General features: G+C 38.5%; 2 protein-coding genes across 4 annotated transcripts; both read right to left on the bottom strand.

Annotated features, from left to right (window-relative positions):
- Positions 1–428: 428 nt before the first annotated feature.
- LOC111339268 (uncharacterized) lies at positions 429–6,060 on the bottom strand. 2 transcript variants are annotated; one of them, XM_022945886.2, is made up of 2 exons: positions 5,910–6,060; positions 429–2,558 (listed from the first exon to the last, which is right to left on the bottom strand). In XM_022945886.2, the coding sequence occupies exon 2, from the start codon at positions 2,543–2,545 to the stop codon at positions 1,073–1,075; it is 1,473 nt and encodes a 490-aa protein (XP_022801621.1). In that variant the 5' UTR covers positions 2,546–2,558; positions 5,910–6,060; the 3' UTR covers positions 429–1,072. The 2 variants fall into 2 exon arrangements, with proteins under 2 accessions (XP_022801621.1, XP_022801623.1); XM_022945888.2 differs by having other exon boundaries at positions 5,779–5,919.
- An 8,673-nt stretch (positions 6,061–14,733) lies between these two features.
- LOC111339262 (histamine H2 receptor-like) lies at positions 14,734–19,028 on the bottom strand. 2 transcript variants are annotated; one of them, XM_022945881.2, is made up of 2 exons: positions 18,729–19,028; positions 14,734–16,927 (listed from the first exon to the last, which is right to left on the bottom strand). In XM_022945881.2, the coding sequence occupies exon 2, from the start codon at positions 16,920–16,922 to the stop codon at positions 15,819–15,821; it is 1,104 nt and encodes a 367-aa protein (XP_022801616.2). In that variant the 5' UTR covers positions 16,923–16,927; positions 18,729–19,028; the 3' UTR covers positions 14,734–15,818. The 2 variants fall into 2 exon arrangements, with proteins under 2 accessions (XP_022801616.2, XP_088581932.1); XM_088725806.1 differs by having other exon boundaries at positions 18,484–19,028.
- Positions 19,029–21,366: the final 2,338 nt, after the last annotated feature.

Below are 21,366 nucleotides of genomic sequence, written 5' to 3' on the forward strand. Positions count from 1 at the left end.
CGCAAATATTCTTCCTATATATCGCTTGTATCAGTTCTTGTATCAATTTTTTTAAGAACCATGCAAATGTGCAAGCGAATTGCTTGTGAGCAACAATTTCCAAAATGATACAATCAATTATATTATTTATCTTTTAAGTTGGTACAGAAAGCCCCACCACACGGCAAACACTTGAATATGAATAGCTAGTGCAACCAATCGTCTCACTTCTTTAACTGCACCAAGCTTTCGGTCGGTGAAGCCGGCTGAAAGATGTAGCACAAAAGGTGTGTGGGATAGCTAAAAAGGTGCCTTACTAGAAACAGTCGCTTTTCTTTGCTGAACGCTTTTCCCCTCGTCTTCATAGACCAAGGGCCTGGATTAATGGCCAGAACGGGTCTTCGTCAATCCGAAAATCTTGTATAACGGCCAACGAATATATTTTTCGATCACGAAAAAAAACTTGATTTATTTGAAATCTTTCCCTCTGTGAACAGAAGTTTATACATTGCCTGTATGAATATTGTACTTCTCAAAGACAACTAGCTTGAACTATCATCACACTGCTACTTGCAATTGCTATTTTTAACCTATGTTTATAATTCATTAATATGGTTCTACTGGACATTGTAACACAATAAAAGTAGCGATGAACGTCGAACACATTTCAAACACGGTTCAACCCATCACTTCTTTAGAAGAAAAAGGAAAAATGTTCAACGTAAAAGTACCCAGAAGAGACAAGTTAAAATTTAACGTCCAGCCTTACTGCTGGATACTGCCCGTCTGTTGATACTTAGATATTTTCGTTTTCGGATCTCCTCCAAGTTTGATGCTTTTTAAATTAGAGCAAATTTAAGTTTCGAAATAAAAAAAGCGTTTTGACAGAAAACGAATAATCTCTTTTAAGTTGACGAGAGATTCCTCAGCAATTGATTATTAAGTTGGTTTTTAAGACATTAACGCCTGACAGTAAGTTTTACAGTCATCCTAGCATGAAATAGCGTTTCTTCTCGTTGCTAAAATGCTTGCCGTAATTTTAAAATTCGCGTTTGCAGGATTGCTTCTGAGCTCATCGTTTTGAATTTCAAGGCTACACCATAGTTGTGATACATTTCTTCGCCCAGCACTCGAGCGCACATCTCCCTTTTTCAGCCACGCAGATCTGATGGCATACTTGGACAGATGGATGACACTTCAAATGACATCCCAAACCAAAACACTTTTGCGTACACGTATCTGCATAGCATTCCAACAGGCCACAGTCGTTTCCTTCGCAAACCTGCGTGCACTCACTAGAGTGACAGGACATCGTGTAGCACTTTTTGCTAGTGCAAACCTGATTGCATACCTCTGATTCCGTGCAGTTTAGCACACAAAACCCACCCTGGCATGTCTGATTGGAGACCTTCAACGGGCTAGAGGGTCCGTTTTTGAGGGAACATCCTACACTTGAGCCACACTCTTGAACACACGTGTCGTCTTTTATTTTGTCGCATGCAGTATTTGTTATCAATCCAGGAGGTTCATACAGAGAGTGTTTACAATGTCCACCAAAACACCTTGGGCTGCAATTCTCACCTTCACATGAAGTGACACAGCCTCCTCCAGCACAGGTCTGATAACATATTTTGGAGTTTGACGATAAGCAAGCCATCCTACAATTTCCTTCTCTGCAAATTTGAGTACAAATTTTTGAGTAGCATTCCATGTTACATCCTCCTGCGATGCATTCTTGGATACATATTTCTGAGGTGCAAGTAACAAGTTGACAATGCCGTCCGACGCAAACCTGACTGCACTTTTTGTTCGCGTTGCACCTCATGTTGCAGTTGCCTCCATAGCATGCTTGACTATGCATGGCAAAATTGTTAACGTTCATCATATTGCAGTCCCCAGATGGGCAGTGCTGGTAACAAATGCTATGTCTTCGAAGACGCGCCCTATTACAACTTGAAACCACAGCCATTGCAGCCCCATTTTCAGGCTCGCTGTTGTAGAGGCATTTGCTGTAGCGACAGGAGCGGGAACATTCCTTTCCTTGACATAGCATTAAACATCTTCCTGTGTCACACGACTGCTTGCAGTATTGCACTCCTGCTGGACAATGCATTTTGCAATTTCCTCGGCCGCATTTCTGAATACAACGCTTGACACCACTTGGACATTTCATTTCGCATCCACCTACCTTACATTCTTGGATGCATTCCTCAGAATTGCACTCCATATTGCACCGTCCACGGAGGCAATATTGGTTGCATTTCCTGGCGTTGCACTTTAGGGACTGGCAGTAGCCAGCTACACATTGCTGCTTGCATTCGCCTGGGGAAGAACATATAAGATTGAAGGCTCCTGCGTTGGCCAACTGATGGCAGTTCATGAATTTATCACCACTGACAGAACACGTCAAATTTCGCCTTCTTGCGATAGAATATTGATAACACGTATTTTTTTGCCTTAAAACGCATCGCGTATTCACACTCTCGGCTGAAATTATGCTGTTGACCATGATGGAAATTAGCACACTGAGAAATAGCAGGACAAATTGCACTCGCATAAGTTCCATGTTCACCAGGGTCCTAAAAACATGAAATAAAAGGTGATGACTTTAGAAAGGACAGATGATCAAGGGAAGATGTAATCGTATCAATTCAACCAAGGGAGGAGAGAATAGTTTTTTCGGTGGTGGAGTACTTGGACGTGATTTGATGACAAGTTGAAACTAAACATTCTCCTTACACATACATTACTTAGTAGTGAAAATTATTATTATTATTATCATTATTATTAGCTTAAATCATTATCAGTTCTTCGTCCGCAATTCTTATCAATCTCATTATCCTTTGCACTCCACTTTGACATCTCTCGTTGTCCTCATCTGTGCTATGTTTATTCGAATACATGCTGCCCTCGAATAAACGCCGTTATCGACTAAATGCTACATGAGAAAGAACAAAGATTATCAGTAAAACACCGCTTCTGTTCAGGAGAATGCACCGCTTATTTGACTAGGATTATGAGAAATGAAATAACAAGTAGGGCACAACGCGGTTATCTATGCCATCCAGGGTGTTACTAAACCGTGGATCAGTAAACCGCGGAACCTCTGAAGCCAGCGGGAATCTTACGGAACTATTAATGTCACCTCCTATACATCCGAAATGAAATGTGAATAGTGTCAAGGTTTTTTTTTCTTTCTTTTTTATTCTATTTATATAATTACATTTGATAAATTGCGGAACTATTAACGTCACCCCTATATATCCGAAATGAAATGTGAATAGCGTCAAGGTCTTCTTTTTTTTTTTTTTTTTAAATTCTATTTGCTTAATTAATTTTTTTAACAAACAAAATATGGGTTCTACAATTTCCGGTGGGTGCTGCAGGTTCCGGAAGATCCGCGGTCTGCTGATCCGTAGTTTAGTAACAACCAGCCATCCATCCAAATCTTCATCAAAAAGCGAGACACTGCACATTCTAAACAAGCTTCCGTTTAAAAACAAAACACAATTTATCAACCAAAATTGAAATATGAAGCAAAAATTGAAGGATATGAACAAGAGATTTAAGACGCCGCTTGGTCTATAAAGCGGAAAATCTATTAAACGCCACCTGGTTTTTTAAATAGAGGAACCAGTCTTTAAAAAGGAGTTTGCCGGTCTAATAACTGTAACAGATGATTTATTTTAAGTTTTCACCCAATTCAAAGTCGATTTTCGATGACCTTCAGATGACTTAAAATATCGTGTATTAGCTTGCTCTTGCTCTTGATTATCGGAGAACTAATTGAAATAATTAAAGGAACGGCGGTGTCTCGAACCAACAGAAGCCCGTCAGGAAATTCTGATAAGGACCACTCTCAAAATGGAGCTTGTTCATTGTCTTTACTGTGCCTGTGTGACTAGTTCATGTAGGTAAATAAGACACGGTTCAAGTTAAAAGATAACAATTGTAATCCGATCACATATCAATGAAAGAGGTCTATTGCACAGCAATCATCGCTTCAAAGCGCTGTCTTCATGCTCTGTCGACACTTGATAGGTGTGAAAAAAGAAACAAAAATTTAGTGAACGCACTTGAGAATATAAACAAAGCGAGAGCTTATTTAAGCGCAATTCTCTGCATGACGAAAGTACGCCAGTGTTTTGGTGTCCACGCGATTATTTAGTGAGGTTTAACATTAATCTCTTTGGTATCTCGGAATACCCAATTATCCTCTTGTCCTTCTGTGATTCACCGCCCTAGTATGGGAAAATGTCATCCGATATCATACCGCATTGATAAAATGGAAAGTTGCGCTTCAAAGTTCCTAGACTCGATGGAAACAAAAACTTTGAACTTGTGATTCCCCCGTACTAAACTCGTTATCAGTGCGAGCTGTTTTCATGTAGAGTCACGCGATGGGATATGTCCATGGTGGGAGTAACAACCGTCGTATCTCACTGATTTAATACGTGTCCCTGTACATGTGGACTCTCCAAGCCGGCATACAAGTTGATAAGCTGTCATACGAGCTTCGACATTTCAATCCAAAACAGTGGCGAAATTGGAGCGTAAAACAAATCGTGGGCGGCACACTTTTGAGCGCTAAGATGATGGCTGTCGTATTCTCGTAACACATTATCAATCTCTGGTGGGACCACCTCAAATTTTTACACAACCCTTGAAAAAAAGGCGGCCATTTAACACTTTTAAAGAGACTTCTTTCATCTGATACTTGACTGTTGACGCCCTGTTAAGGCATCTTTCATGATCTCATCTCATTTCTTCGTCCTCACGCATTCTTATATTCCTTTCGACTGTAATATTTTCCGACAGAAGTGGGCAATTATCCAAGGTACGGACGATGTAGAAGTATTCATACAACATAATATTTCCGACTGCCATATAAGAGAGAATAACTTGGTTTTAATCCCCAATCTCTAACCGTCAGATTAACGCCGACAATGTAAACCGTACGCAGAGGAGAGAGAAAAGGTCAGTTGCTAATTTTGAGTCCTGAAGCGTTGTAGACCCCCCCGCAGTAACTTAACTGACAACTGAAGGAAAGAACAAATTGCCAAGACCTTTATTTTGCCCTCTTTTAATCAAGAGATCCGATTCACGTTCGATAAATTAGAACTGGAGAGAAAACAATTTCACGCAAAGACCAAAACGATCTCAATTCTTGTACTTAAGAGCTATAGCATACCCAACACGTACTAAGAAAGATCAAATTATTGTTTACTTTTCTTGCCGAGAAACATCGCAGTGGAATTCAAAACAAAGCCAAAATACAGTCTTTCAAATCGTAAACAACGTTGTAGACTGTTATGCGTCAGCGGCGCCCCACATGATGTTATAAGAAGATAAAGTTAGGAACATTGCGAGCACATTTGTTGTACTCAGTCTGTACCCAAAGACGGCAACTGTTTCAGAAAATGATAGGTTCCAAAATGATCTTTTATAAATTCAAGGGCACAGAATTTGATCTTGTTCGGCGGATACTCCTACCACATGCGTGAAATTTTACAGTTTCAGCTGAGCTGACAGGACTGAAATGAAAACTGCAACTGAACAGATTCCGTGATAAGGTAATTTTCAAAAACAATAACTGAGCCTCGTCTTCTTCAGAAAATATATGGCGTTACGTTGACGGGTGAAAGAGTTTTGTAAATATACGGCAAGTATAAGATTAGATGTGAGCTACAAAAGAGAGAAGAATACAGAGGAATCTAAAAGATTTTTGAGTATACTTTCTTTCAAGATATTTAACTACAGTATGAAGAAATAACTCGCATATCGTGTACATAATCTTACCCGTCAAAAGCGAAGAATAGAAAAAGCTGGAGCACGCTGACAATTACGATAGCGCCCTTTCTCAGTCACTCAAAACGGCGAACAAATGTAGAGACCTGTCTAACACTAGACCGACAATACACCGTACTCACCCTATGAGTCCTGGCTTGTTTCGAGGGATATAAAACAAGATTAGCACGCAGTGCGAAGTATATGAAACAGTCTTCTGTAATCGTGACCAGTTCGAGACAATTAATAGCGTGAGTGATCTGCTCTTGTGAGCCCCGCCTTAAGGTGTGCCTTCCGTCGAAAGGAAGGCTTTGAGGTCTCAGGGGACAATAAAAAAGATTTTTTGTCTGTAAACCAGTGATTTTCTCGCCTTGCGTGCAATTAGACACACTGAACAAGGAATGAGGTTTATGGTATGGTGTTCTGTAGAGTTTTTCTAGTAAATATGCACACAGCAATACAAGGTTTAGAAAAATAGAAGCGTTGTCTGTTGTGGTCACGCAAAAATAAAATGCGTGACACGCTGACGAAATAGCGAACGCTAAGCTAAAGAGCGAGTAACACGCGCGCAATATATTAGACCCGCTTTGAAAGGAAGACTGACACCGTGAGCTATCCAACTTCGTTTAAAGCTCCCCCTCATCTTTCAGCAACAAAAAGGGAAATAATGTTTTAAAGGCCATAAATATGAATCTACGTAAAAAAAAAAAAAAAGAATACTTAAGGTGACAGTTGAGCAGACACTCTGAAAGACTTGGATTATACGTATACAGAGGGGGGTGAATAGGCTAACGGATCGGCGGATTCTGAGAATTATATTATTTTGCCCGAATTTCGGATTTAGAGCAAAATTTTAACGGATTTGCGGATTCTGAAATTGCAACGGTTCGCGGTTTTGTCAATTTTTTAGGTCCGCATTTTAGATTTTGCTTGGGAGGAAGTTCGGATTGTGGATCTGAACGATCGTCAGAAATGCGTTGTTTTCTAAGTATGTGTATTTTTTTGTCACGGACGAGACTCTCTGCATGTCACGCATCAGGGAAATAGTAACGCACTGCGACGTCTGCTGTGTTCGCGCTCTTATCCTGGGGGGGGGGGGGACTCCCATATGAAACAGACGAGGAGGCTCGTCGTCTCGCTTAGGGGTGTAAATTTTGGTCTCGCTTATGGTGTTCCAGGCAAAGCGCCAATATTTTAAGCCGCCAAGGTCTCGTTTAGGGTTCCGCGAAGAAATACAGAACTACGCGAAGAGAAACAGAAGTAAAATTCTTTTTAACTTGTTTTGTTTACCGTATTACCTCAACCTTAACTAGTTTTCTATTTTACCAAGTACCAAAGAGACAATGCATGAACATGAGCGGTCTCTTTTAGGGGTCAAAATTTGCTTAAGCCACGCCCAGATGGTCTCCTTTAGGGGTTAAATTTAAATTTTCCGACGGGCATCCCGTTTGTTTCATATGGGAGTCTCCCCCGGGCCTTATCCGTGACACTGTACCCCAACGATTGCAATTCGCTCGATGGGAAAGCCATTGCCTAGCTAACACACAACAGCTCAAAGTGTGTTTTTCACCTTTTTACGAGGCAAGTAGCGAACGGATTCGGTTTTAACAATTTTTTTAACGGACTGACGGATTCGGTTATCAAATCGTAGCGCGTCGGCGGATTTGCATACCCCTATTCACCCCCCCTCTGTACAGAAGGTACTGCGTTTGATTAAATTCGCTTTGTTAGCATACTTTTAATAATAATAATAATAATAATAATAATAATAATATTTTAATATTTGTAGTGCGCAAATTCCATTTACATATCATTATATACATATTATACCATTTCAGAACCATGGAGATTTACCTTTATTAGAATATGACTTTGATGAAAGTCGCCATTTATGGTAGAAAAATATCACAGGGGGAGAAAGTAACAAACAGCGACAGGGATAGCAAGATTCACAAGGATTGTAAATGACGATTATCTCGGGGGAAGATGCTTGTAAGGTGGCTGAACACAGTTTTCGATACCTTTGTTTCTTTTACCATTTTTCCTAAAACCCTTGATCTCTCGGTCGCCAAAATTGGCAGCAAGCAAGTTAACAACACAAACTTTTTTTTTCGATAGTTAAGCTGACGTATGTGCCGTTGCCATGGCGACATGAACAGATATAAATAGGCAATTATAATCGGTTTTGTTTCTTTGTAGAAAATCTAGTCATTAGATTTTCTTTATAATTTACATGCAACGAGCATGTAACGATACTCACAAGTTAACACCATTTTGCTAACAATTTAACAGAGAGATCTTTGATTATCTCTTGTTGAAGGTTCACTCGATTTTCTAGAATTTCCTTTGTTTAAAATCAATTTTTTTCAATATTCCAGTTACTTATTTCCTAAAGTATTTTTGTGCCAAATTTCGTGAAATTCTAATGGGTGGTTCTCTAGAAATAGGCATATTTCCGAGAAAGCAATTTTCCATTCAATCGCAATTTTTTTACTTACTACGCATGCGCTACATTTAACTGGTTTCTTTCGGTAACGACGAAAAAGTTGAGAATTGCTGGGTTCTTTGCACCGTTAACTTTTCTAACATATCTTTGTAATAAAAGATTAAAGCCCTCTATACACTGCGCCAACTATAGAGAAAAATAGCACAGATAGTGCGGGTGCGTGTTGAGTAAATGAAATGACCGCTCTGTTGACGGCATGTTTGCTTTTTGCAACTTGTGCGCGCGCTGAATTGCATCAGCAAAAGCGCGCGCGAAAACTGTGTTCAGCCACCTTAACTTATGCATAATGCCTAATACTGCTCCGAATACCAGTATCAGCCCTGCTCAGAGTCGCCCTCCGACCGACCATTGAGGGTGGACGAAAGAGAGACCGTCCTATGGAACCTGGAGGAGAACCCTATTGGGAATTGAGGACAGAGACTGGACAGAGCTTCACCGATTGGCAACCGACAAACCAAGAACTCTCTGAACTTCGATATGACACTTTTTATACAAGGTTTGGGCAACCGTTGCTTTCTAGTTATCAATATTTATCAATATATAAAATACACAATAATTACAAATCTCAGCTCAACAGTATCCTATTTAAGTATCCGCATGTGTTAAATCGAGAAACAAAACAAAAGCAACTTTAGCATCATTAAAAGTTAACCGACCAACTTCTCGCTTTTAAAGTTCTTGGATGTTTCCTCTTTTTTTTCCTTTTTTTTTTCTTGTGTATTCTTGGACTGAGCATACTGAATTTCCGATTGCTCTTACTAGTAGTTTGGCAAAGAGTCAAATTCCACTTTAAGCCTGAAAGCTGGCGTTCTTGTCAAGCTACAGATGCTTGCTCATATTTTAAAGCAAAAAAGGATTCCTTAATCTCGTGAAAGTCATCTCAAAAGGACTCCATTTTGCTGATTAAGTGTTCGTTTAGAGATCAAGGATGATTAAGTGTTCGTTTAGAGATCAAGGATGTCCTAAGAGTGGCTCGAGAGCAAGAAAGTCGCTCATGAGTCATTTTGTTGATTAAGTATTCGTTTAGAGATCAAGGATGTCCTAAGAGTGGCTCGAGAGCAAGAAAGTCGCTCATGAGTCATTTTCGAGTGTGCCACGGACGTTCTAATTACATCTTCATGCCTTCCGCTAAAGAAATATGATCTTAATTAGGAAACTGAGATAAACTTATGGCAGGTTAAAGGTAAGCACAGACTGCTCAATTTCTTGTTTCGTCCTCGAGGATTTTTTTAAAAAGTGGCTAAGAGCTCTTTTGATTCCCTGTATCTTGCTTTTTATCTCATGAACAAATTTGGCTTAAAACATTTTTTCCAAACTACGTGCTAAGATGAGTTGGACGAAACAAAGGTATATCAATTGCTGTGACATTACTATGACACCAGCCGCGGTCTGTTTATGATGATTATTGGTAATGATTGATCACCAAGCGTGCTGTTTTTAGTCCATTGTATGAATGAGAAGATTTTTGGAATAGCTGTTAGCAAGTGTGCCCACTAGGAAAGCACTAATTTCGTAGTAAACTCAAACCATATATTGTTCACCCAAGATAATACTCCTAAAAAAAAAGGTGCAAGGTCTGATTGTGCCATAACACCGTCGATGAAATCATTAATTTGTTTAAGAAAAGATGAATATCTCCTAACATAGCACGTTGCAAGCACACAGAAGCAGGGAAATAAAAAATAATCTCATTAGTTTGCGTTAAATTGTAACAGAATTGACAATTTTCCATCCAAGGTTGCCCTGATCAAGACTATAATGGCTGTATTCTGTTTTACTCCCCATAAATTGAGGGAACAGCCTTTCAGTAAGTTCTGTGATGGATGAACGTGACATTTTCGATTTTCAGGCCCATAATGTAAGTGCTAAGTGACAAGTATATATCATTATCCGTGCCACTGGATTACTTCCCTATGAATAAATCATTCCTATTTACTAAAACATTTTAGTTCGGTCGGCTATTACATCGGTCAGCAAGAATATGTTCATTCGAGGTGTCATTAATTTCATAATGAATGAGGATACAGCTCTCTCAGACTCAAAACAGGGTTAATTATAAAAGCGAGAGAAAGTAAGGGCAAAAGTCATTGAAGCTGTTGAAAAGTTAGCATGAAATGGCTACAGCCATTTAATATCCTCTTTTATAAAACTGAGTATAACCCACCATTTCCGATATTAAGATATTGAATTTCAGAGAACTTTAGATGGGGGAATTCTTATGCATTTAAATCCCAACATATCGTTCTACTAAAAGAAAAGGTCATAAGAGTGAAAAGGAATGTCCAAAAAGGACAAGGCAACTCTGTAGGAAGGGTGATTGTTTATGACACTAATTTCTTCAGAACGTCAGCACAATGACGTCTAACCACAAACTGCTCTTCTTAAAATTCTTGTGACGATCGAATCCTTCAGCAATCAGAATATAAAACTTATTTATCAGCCTTATGAATGCATAAAGGCTTATTGAGAAAACATGAAGGATGAGACTGAATGAATGACTTACTTGTGATTTAAAAATTCACAGGCTAACCAAGCGCTATGGCACTCTATAAAGTGTTTGCTCTTCTTACCTTCCTTTTATATCATGGAATAAAAGAATCCTTCACTTCGTCTTTTGAAGAGGCAGGCGAATTGTCTTCTTTTTTGAAGTAATGAATCTGCTGAAGAGCTCAATCGTCAAGCAAGATTGGATAATAATGGACAAAATCCCAGATATTGTCTTGAGGCTTCTTATAAACCTTCGCTCTGCTTCGCTTTGACTTCTGTCCAGCATGGGGGACACTAACACATTTGACATCGATCCAGATGCCTTGAGGGGTTTATGAGTGCCTTTAAGTTAATCAGTTCAACGTCTGTCACCAACAGAATCCAAGCTGTATGTATATGTTATAACAGATGAAAAGCCTTGAATTGTGTCACTTAAATCTTGCATGGTTTTGTGAACTACGCGAAATAGGATAAAACTTTGCTTTTCAAACTCGGAAACAAAATGGTCTCTGCTTGAAAATGAATACTTAGAGAGAATGGTACCAATTAGAAAGAATGGTATCCCTGATGTGGTAAAAGAAATGAATACTTGGTGGTCTATCAGGTTTTATCGTGACTTATTGTTTTTTGTTTGTTGGAAAGTTGATATTGCAGTGACGGGGATGGTGAGGACAACAATAAGATCCTGCACCAACTTGTTTAAAATTAAAGAGATTTAGTTTAGTAGGCTAGGATTCATTACATTTTATACTTATGTTCAGTTGCGTAAAGGGCCCTTCTAGACGAAATTTGAATGATGATACAAGGGAGAAAACATTAATGCCAAGCATGTGTTTTCTGCCACCTTTGGAAAAATAGCACAGAACATAACAAAAAACATACTACTAGACCAAAAATAAAGGTAATGAATAAAGGCTGATAGTTTCGAAAGAAACTGTTTGGGGCTGCTTCGGTGGGAGTAACGAAATAATTTGGATATATCAACAAAGTTGAAATGGTAAATTGACCACCGTAATGATTACAAAAGCTGACGTTTCGGAGCGTTAGCCCTTCGTCGGAGCCCTTCGCTCCGACGAAGGGCTAACGCTCGAAACGTCAGCTTTTGTAATCATTACGGTGGCCAATTTACCATTTCAACTTTGTTGATATATCCAAAAATAAAGGTGATTTTCCTTGAAAAAAGAAATAAAATTTGAAGAGCAGGCACAAGTACAATCGCAAATTTATGTTAAAGACTTCTTGAAATATCAAGGATTTATGTGACTACAATGGTTACTGGAAGGATACTTTTAATGATGCAGTGGATACATTCTCAGTAAGCGATTTTTAGAATCCTGTGGGCCAAAAGTAGTATTTTCAATAGCGACGAGAGTTGGCTTCAATGGTAAATTTTAAACTTAAGGGATAATGGCTGCCTACATTCTAGGTAACATTTCAATAAGATGAAGCAAGAAGCTGTAATCCATCAGGTCACTTGTTGCGTAAATACTTGTAACACATGGAAAACAGGTTATTTTTTTAATGTGGAGCCATGAAAGCCCAAAGAATCCCTAACCCTGGCAAGTAGATTGGGCAGCAACGAACACTGGCAAACAAACATGCGAACGAAGTTCAACTTTCATTCTTCAGTTGAACTTTATGGTTGCCAAACAATTGTTAGATACACGTTTCTGAGTATATGAGTCGCAAGAACCATTAATTTTTGGAATTTGCTTACAGACCAATTATTCCCCCCCCCCCCCTCCCTTCCCTCCCAGCACGCCAATAAGCCATCTAACATCTTGTTTTAACATGTTGGCTGTTAGAGTTATCTTTTCTTTACTGTAAGTTGTTGTTTTTTATTTTTATGTCGTTTATGTTTTTTATTTTGTTCGTTTGTTTCCTTTTGTGCTTTTTTTCGTTCTCTCTTTTTCATTACTTACCTCCCACATTGGTTTTCCCGGCGTTCTTGGGGAGTAAATTTTCTGAAGGCAAAACTTTTAAAAGTTGATAAATGAGCTAATTTACATCAGCCGTTAGAAAGTTCACCTGGCTCATGCGGTCTATATTTCTTTGCATATTTCTATGTCCGCTCACTATCTCGGTTTCCTTTCATGTATTTTTTTCTTCCTTTTATTTCAGGAATCCTTATGAATTAATAAAAACCTATTCGATGAAATATAACTGAACGTTAAGAATGTTTACGCGTAAGTAAGCTTCCGGAGCCATTTCACCAAATTCGTACATTTGCATCGTTTCTCAACCTGGGGCAGATGTGGCATATGACACGAGAAACACACATTTATTCCTTGAAGCATAATTTCTGTTACAGTTCTTTAGTGTACATTTTTCGTTTCTTAGGTGACGCGACAACTCTACCATTAAGAACAGGAACACGACTTGGGGAACCCAGTTGTTAGACAGCCTAAAAAACATTAATTAAGTAATAGCGATTAGGAGGTAAGGATCATTAAAAGAAGGCATAAGAAATTAGGGATTATAAATGGCATGATTCTCCACAGCTTAAGAGCGAATCATTTTGGTAATTGAACAGTTAAAAAGAGCAAGAATCGTGCCAAGATGTAAATGGCGAGTATTATAATAATGATGCTAGAATAGGCTAAAATTGTAACAGATAGCTCAAAAATAGGAAGTTCTGTATTTCACTTTAAGGCCTTTAGTTTATGTAAGTTTTGATATGTCGACTAATTGCATGAGCTGGGAAGGAGGCGCGATGATTGTTGGTCACAATCATCCTGAGTTTGTTGCAATTTTTTTTCTTTAGTTTGTCTGTTTTTTTGTTTGTTTGCTTTTTTTACCACAAACAATTAATCATCGTACATGTAGGCACTGAATCTATTGACTAAAGCCACGTAGATATTTGGAAACGATCTGCGAGATGAACATGAACAGATTAATATTCAAAGGAAGCAGAGTCCACGAATATTTCTTAATTCAGTGTTATCTAATCCTTGACCTCGATGTCCACGTCGATCAAGGGAGGACTTTGGTCAGTCTGTGTTGTCGTTACTAACCCGTTTGGAGCTTTAAGCTCGATAAAAAAAATTGGTTTATAATGGACAGTTTGTAGTATCCTGTTTTTGAGCTTTTAACCCTCACTGAGAGAGTTTACAAACCGGCGACGTCTGGGCAGCACGAAGACTAACTGCATCGACACTGAGTAAAATGCCTTAGGGTATGTTTCTTAAGTTCATCAGGAAAACGTCTGTCACCAAAACTATATAATGTATGGTTTTTTTTTTAGACTGGGGAAAATCCTTGAATTATTTTGATCCCTCCATTTTGTTAAAAACTCAGCAAAACGAAGGTGAGAAAGGTGTTTACACTATGTATACAAAGGCCTTCGTTTGAAGAATGAAAATATATATCTGATGCGATGAATGGTAATAATTAGAGAACGGTGGCATTCTTCGCTGCTTTTGAAAAACTCTCGGTATGCAAATAAATATTTGGTGGTGTGCTCAAGTTAATTAAGTGACCTGAAAGAGATAAAGTCTAGATGACAAGACTTATCCCATACTAATGTCAATCAAGGTCGTTTCGCGATTGGTCACCAAATCATAACTTGGGGAGAGGTTCTATTTTGCCGTTGCTGTGGTTAGTCACCAAAGTTTCTTCCCGACCTTTTACGACATTACAGTTTTGAAAATTAGTAAAACAAATCTCAAGTTGATCTTCAGTTGTTGAGAAAGAAAGAATTCAGAAAGTTTCATTCACCCATGACCCAAATTGTACAAAAAATTTGGGATTTTAGTCGTTGGAATGATTCTTACCACGAATTCTTGAAACAGTGCATGCGTGGAAGTAATGTTTTTCCAGTAGGCTCTCATAACTACTTATAACTGCTATATTAAAAAAAAAATTATATTTATCTGTAATGACAAACGCTGATAGTCTGAGACAGATAGTGCTCTGTCGATAGATGCTTTAGTAGCACAACCTATCATGCAGACAAGATAAAACAAACAACTGAATGATGATGCATTTGCATTTGTGGGCCCAGCTTTTTTTATTGTCTTTTAAGCATATGGAGCACAGGTTTTACATACAATCGATTTTTAAATGGTGGAACCATAGGGGGAAAATAAAACAATGGAAAACACGCAAGTGAAAGCGAAAAGACAGACACTATGATACGATCGCGACTAGTTTTGACGTTGATTTGAGAAATATTGGGTGCTGTTGGCGATCGATTGTTAGACAGACTTTTCTTAATTCATTTGCAGAAATTGGAAACTTTAGAAAGTCGTGTACATGTGAACAGCAAAGGAACCCTTTTGTCGTTCCATATGGCAGATACAGATGTTTCCTTTACTTGCTATTTTAAGTTCTGATCGTTTTTGTTGCGCCCTTCCTATTTAATTGATTTTTTAATTTGTTTTACCTGACTGTTTGAAATGGGGAAAAGAAAAAATGGAGCTCATAGATCGACCATGGCCAAACAAAACTAAAGTTTTTGCTAACAGCAGTATAACTAAAGCCGCATATAGCGGACTGCCATTGAATTCCGTTAAATACGAAGTGTTTTCTTGATGTATAGGTTACCCTAACTTCGGATAATTAAGGACGATAACCCGTCGGTCCCGTCTCCTGCATCTCGTCTGCACTGGTTAGAACTCATGCAATTCTCGTAAAGATTAGGGAACATAGCTCTCGGTGTTGCGATCTGGTCTTGTTATTGTTTAAAGAACCCCATAAGTATTGAGACTGGCGAGGTAGTAAAGGGAGAGGAAGAAGGAAGAGGAAAAGCCTGCGCAATGATTTCATATAGGAGTTTACAATAGAAATTTTGGTCCCCGTTTCAATCCCCTTCTCCCAGTGTTCCTGTGTGGCTATTGATTCACTTTCTTTATTCAAGAGAGAGCATCAATCCAGCACAAACTCCTTCGTGTTAAATTTATATTCTTCTTCGATAAGAATTTGTTACGATTTAACTATGTCGTAATTACGTACACTTATCTATGGTCATTGTCGTAGATGAAAACTACTACTATCAGAGGGTGATCTTTACTATTTACTCAGCTGTAATTTTTTGTATATTTACCATCATTTATTTCAATTAATTCATCTTACTTCTTAACCTCAATCCTGTTCTCCCTATGGTTTCAACTCTCCTTGCAGTGTATTCCTGAGCCATAGATGTCAGTCCACCATTGCTAATTGAAAATTTCATCACAGAGGTAGTCTTGCCAATCATGCTTAACACAGCTCTTCTAAATCTCCGGTATTTTATAGAGTAGATGATAGGGTTACAGCAACTGTTCGTAAATCCTACAAGCATCGACACTGTGCTGTAAGGTCCTTCAACTTTTTGCCCTGTTCCGATCTCAATGAAGAGCAAGACACAAAAGGGAGACCAGCATATGAGATAAACTAAAGTTACTATCATTAAAGTGGCTAATCCCTTATTTCTCTTTAATTTCCTTGCCTCTCTGTTATTCACTCGCTGCTTTTGAGAGCTTAGTGTAACATCTCCAATGCGTTGGTGTTGACTTCGAATTACCCGCGCAATCTTCCAGTATACGAATGCCATCATCATCAATGCTAATCCATAAGTTCCTGAAACAACGGAAATTGCAAAAGCAAAGTTTAACCCATACTTAGACCAATCCTCCGCCTTACATGTGCCAATGTAGGTAATAAAGCACTCGTACGAGCTCACTCCGAATAACGGCAAGAACGCCCAAATGGCAGAGTATATCCACAACACAAAACACAAACAAATGGCGCGCGACTTTGTCATTTCAAGTGGATAAAATAGTGGACGAACGATTGCAAGGTATCGATCTATGGAAAGCATCATCAGGTGCATGATAGATGAAATGCAAAAAAGAAAGTTTCCAAAACCATTACATATGCCCCATATTCTTCCACATCTCCACCAACCGCTGTGAACAGCGTCCAGGGCGCCTGGCATTACCAGAATGGCCACAAGAAGATCCGCAGTCGACAAAGAAACTAAAAAGTGAGAGTTAACGAAGGAGTTGAGAGCCCTTGAGTAACGAAGGACGATCATTACGGTAATATTTCCGATGATTGTTAAAACAAGAACCAAGGTCATTATGATCATAATAAGAATAGTCCAGCTGTAAGGTAGATTAACAAGCTTGATGTTTTTTTCTTCACTCTCGGTAGAGTTTCTAGCCATTGTAGTTCCGTTCATGACGTCTATTGTCAAAACAATGAAGGAAAAAAAGATCCAATTAACTTAGGCTTTTAATGCACGTCAGGTATATTGACTCTGCATATATACATTTCTATTATTAAACTTGCAAATTAGATCACGAAATAGAACACATCACCTTGTACCAAACATGCCATATTTTTTTAAATAAGTATAAAAAGATCCTTTAGTCGCAAAAATCAGCACTTTTCTGATAATACGTTGGTCAGGACTGGTTCTGCATCAACATTTCTTTTGGAAAACAAGAAACGCAGTTATGAAACATATTGAAAATTTATGTCATTCGAGAACTTTATAATTACGAGCGTGGATTTAACACTGAAGCCCTTCTTATTTACCGGTTTACTTAGAAGCACTAGTTAAGTACAAAGAAAAGAGAGGAACTCAGCATGGCTTAAAGATGAAAAAGTTATTTGACGTTGGGAAAGAATGACTTCGGTGAAAAGCGAGTTATGAAAAAGCGAAGGCCCCAGTATTATTTAATGTTTCACAAAACTATCCGGCTCCACTCACTCAGCTACACAGGCGGGATGCTCCGCCGTGATATGAATTTTCTCAAAAGCCTCTTGACTGAACTAACTGAACATAGATAAAGGAATACGTTCGTTCAGACTGGACAGATTCACAAGAGTACATGTTGAAGAGAAAATGTGTTACTATCTCACGTACTTCCTCTCATTTTGCAATCAACACTTATCAAATTTACTTATACTACCGTTTTGAATATCCACTAAAGTATTATCTGCATTTATATTCTGGAGCGAGTTTTGTGGTATTTTATCTAACAATATTTTCATCAGCCGTTTCTTTTTTTCTTTCTAGGTTCATGAGTCATGATGATGATGTTGATTCTGAAACCTGAAAGGTTAATTGTTTTCAGGTCAATAATTGAGAATTTTCAAATGCAATTTTCATCAAACTTTTTTTCTGCATTCAGTTATTACGCTGATAAATTTCATTATATAGTATATAGTGATATTATTGCTGAATGAGTGATAATTGTGACAGCATTTTTATCAGCCTGTTTACCCTGGGTTTTAACGATACTAAACTTGAAAATTTAAATATTATCTCGTAAATTATTAATAATGCTCGGGAATATCAGAAACGAAAGCACGAAAAACTGTATCTGTCAGTACTTGAAAAATATGGGACTACTAACTCAAAAAATAATCTCGACACATCCGCAAAATATTACACACCGGGCAGCTACAGCTATCTTAGGGAAAACGTAAAAGCGAACGATAGAAGACAAGTGATATTGCTTATTTGCAGGACACACTAGCAGATGGTTTATGTTTGAAAGAGGTGCTCAGTGGAGGTGAATGAAGTTACAAATATGTTTCCTAAATGTTGACGGTTACGAACTGTTCCGACATTACTGAAATGAATCAAGTAGCGGATATTAGGCAGTAGAGAAGATAAAAATCTCAAGGAGCCCGGTCCACCCGGTGATGTCACTGAAGATGAAAAATCCAATATCTTGAAAACAGTCTTGAATATTAATTGCGTAGTTTTTTTTCATATATATTCTTTTTACCTTTATGGTTGGAATATGAGGCCCCTTTAATCCGGCTGACTATTCTGTTTTTACTTATTAAACCTCTCTGCGAAGCTGTTTTCGGTTTATTTTTCACTTTCTTACACACTTCTTTGTCAATAGGGGTCTGCCTCTTTATTTAGTCTGTCAGTGGCCTGTAGTGCACGCTATGAAATGATTCAACTTTCAAGTAAGGTTTACCAAACGACATTCAAATATCTTCAAAAAATTAACAAATACTTTACCTGAAGAAGGGACGGCCCCAGTGACTATCGACAGCAAGAACAAAAACCGTGGTTACTTCTTAAACCCGTGGATGCGACGATTGGGCAACTCGAAGTCACAGTTAGTTCCAAGGGTACCTTTTCTGCCGCATAAAAGAAAGTATCAAGCCGTTTTCAGTTTTTTAAAAATGTCCTTCTTCTTGTTATCGACAGAGCAATGATTTTAAACGGAATTTTTACTAACAAGTCAAACAGAGCTATCTTTTGCTCTTGTTTCGTTTGAAAGGTGGAGTACTGACTCAAAATAAACTCCTTGTTGCTTTATAAAATTGCACGCGACTCCCTATTTACATCTAATTGAGCAACGTGGGCGGTATAAACTCACTACTGATTGGCTAGAGGCTGAAAGATGGCAGTCATCGAAAAAAACCCAACCACTGAGCTAATGAGTTGTTAAAACAAGCATCTACTAAAACATGGATTGGATTGGATTAGTTTTAAACGTGGATTAGATTGGTTTGGATCAGTAAAACATGGATTAGTAAATGATGGATTAGTAAATGATGGATTAGTAAAACATGGATTAGTAAAACATGGATTAGTGAAACATGGATTAGTAAAACATGGATTAGTAAAACATGGATTAGTAAAACATGGATCCAGTCCATGTTTTACTAAATTCCTGTTTTATTTGCGTGGAAAGTGAAAGTTGTGAAATAAGGGGTAACATGCAAGAACTAAAGCTAACCAGTAGCCGGGATATGCCGAGGCATTCCGAAAACGCATGGAACACGCCGGAAGATAGTAAATCACTGCGTATTCACAAGCCGAAAAAATGGTGAAGTACCAAGAAATTATACACGAGTCCATTGTGGTTTCTCAGGGGATCATTGGCCGCAAACGCCTGGGAAAGCTTTCTGACCTCTAGGTTAACCGCAAGGTAAACTGATATTTTCCCAATCTGCATGAAACACTGAGAAAGCTTTCTGACCTCTAATAAATGTAAGATTCAGAGCAGCAAAAGTAAGTTTTAGTCAAATTTTAGAGTACTCCGTGCACTCATCGACTTGACTAGATCGTCGATACTGTCCATCTTCACTGTTTTCAATGGATTTTTACAAATATCCTCTTACGCGGGGTACCTTAGTATGTGTGAAGAGTTGGTGTTAGAAGGCTATGGGGAGGACCCGTTGAGAGAGATTCGACTAGGGTCCAGGTTGAACGCGCATTAACGGTCTCTCAGCTACACAAGAAGTTCCTTCCGCGCATTAGAAGAATTCAGAACGGCCGTTAATTTGAAATTCTCGCTGGATTGGTTGCTCGACAAACCGACTTTTGTGGGATTTTTTTCGGTGAACTTGAAGGGAAACTATTTGGCTTTCGTGCTGCCGAGTTTTGATTCGAGGGAAAGTATTAAGTGTTGTTTTCCAGCGATTTTAGCGAGCATGTGTCAACAGAAGTTTCCGACCTTCCCGTATTTTATGCACGGTAATTTAGGACGTCAAGCTAAAACACATCAAAACGGCCTCAAATCGCGAAGAGAACAACGCAGACTACTCTCTATGAAGGTAAGACTTTATTTCTTTGATTTTTTCGCACAACTTTACATTTACGGAGCTCAAAGGCAAGTCCAACTAAACCACTATCACTGTGGAATAGCCTGTGACAGAGCTTGGGCCACCTGTGGTAAAACTGCGTTTGAGGTAAATTGAACCGAAGGATGACAGACACTTTCAAGTTTGCTTAATTACATGTTGACGAGTTTGATCCAAATTGAATATTAATAATTGCTGTGGTCATGAAGGCAAACTTGAAAAACTACCCTGACTTCGACAATTATCGTAGACAGAAATTCAGTCGCTTTAACTGAGAAAAACAGAGAAGAGATGAAAACATTGCAATACAAACAAGCAGACGAACACGCAATAAAACACAACAAAACAAAACAAAAGTAAAAAAATAATAAAGTAAAATAGGTCTAACGAAGAAGATTAATCTGGATTTTACGACGATGTATCACAGCTGGAGAGTTTAGTTTCCAACGAATTACGTGCCGATTAAAAGCAATACCAATCAAGAGAACGAACATTACATATCCGTGTTTTCAACGAGTTTTCCGTTAAACGCAAGCTTGTCTGGTGCTCCGAAAAGCCGCAAGAATGAGGGAGAAATCTTTCTCATTTCATTGATACGATTTTCCTTAGCGTTACGCTAAGTCGTGCCTCCTACGTGACTCGTAAAACAAGCCTGTAAAAAAAAAAAGGGACTTTTTTTACAGGCATGATGTTTAAAAGTTACATTTAAAAGACCCAGTGCTTGTTGTTCAGATAACGCACTTTACATTCTCACCTGTATACATCCTTGACCTTCGAAATTTTGCAAACGGTTTCCTTGAGGTGTAAAATGTGTCCTAAGCTCTTCAAGACCATTTCTACCTCATTTTCAGGTCAATTTTCAATGAATGGCAGACAAGGCTATTTCAGTTGAGTCGTGAGCGAATCGATAAAGAACTGTATCACTTCACCTTGGAATTTATGAAGGGTTAGGCCTGACGTTACTTTAAATAAAGTGGATTTGGTTCCGCAAAGAACAATTAGGGATACCTTAAAAACCACTGCTTGAACGTCTTTCCGCTCCTTTAGCAGCGGAAAACCAAACA

The sequence above is a fragment of the Stylophora pistillata genome, chromosome 6 (genome assembly GCF_964205215.1).
Source record: "Stylophora pistillata chromosome 6, jaStyPist1.2, whole genome shotgun sequence".
NCBI lineage: Eukaryota > Metazoa > Cnidaria > Anthozoa > Scleractinia > Pocilloporidae > Stylophora > Stylophora pistillata.

What these genes read in the sequence shown, in the direction of transcription:
- LOC111339268 (XM_022945886.2), bottom strand. Translation starts at nt 2,545, where the DNA reads ATGGAACTTATGCGAGTGCAATTTGTCCTGCTATTTCTCAGTGTGCTA.
- LOC111339262 (XM_022945881.2), bottom strand. Translation starts at nt 16,922, where the DNA reads ATGAACGGAACTACAATGGCTAGAAACTCTACCGAGAGTGAAGAAAAA.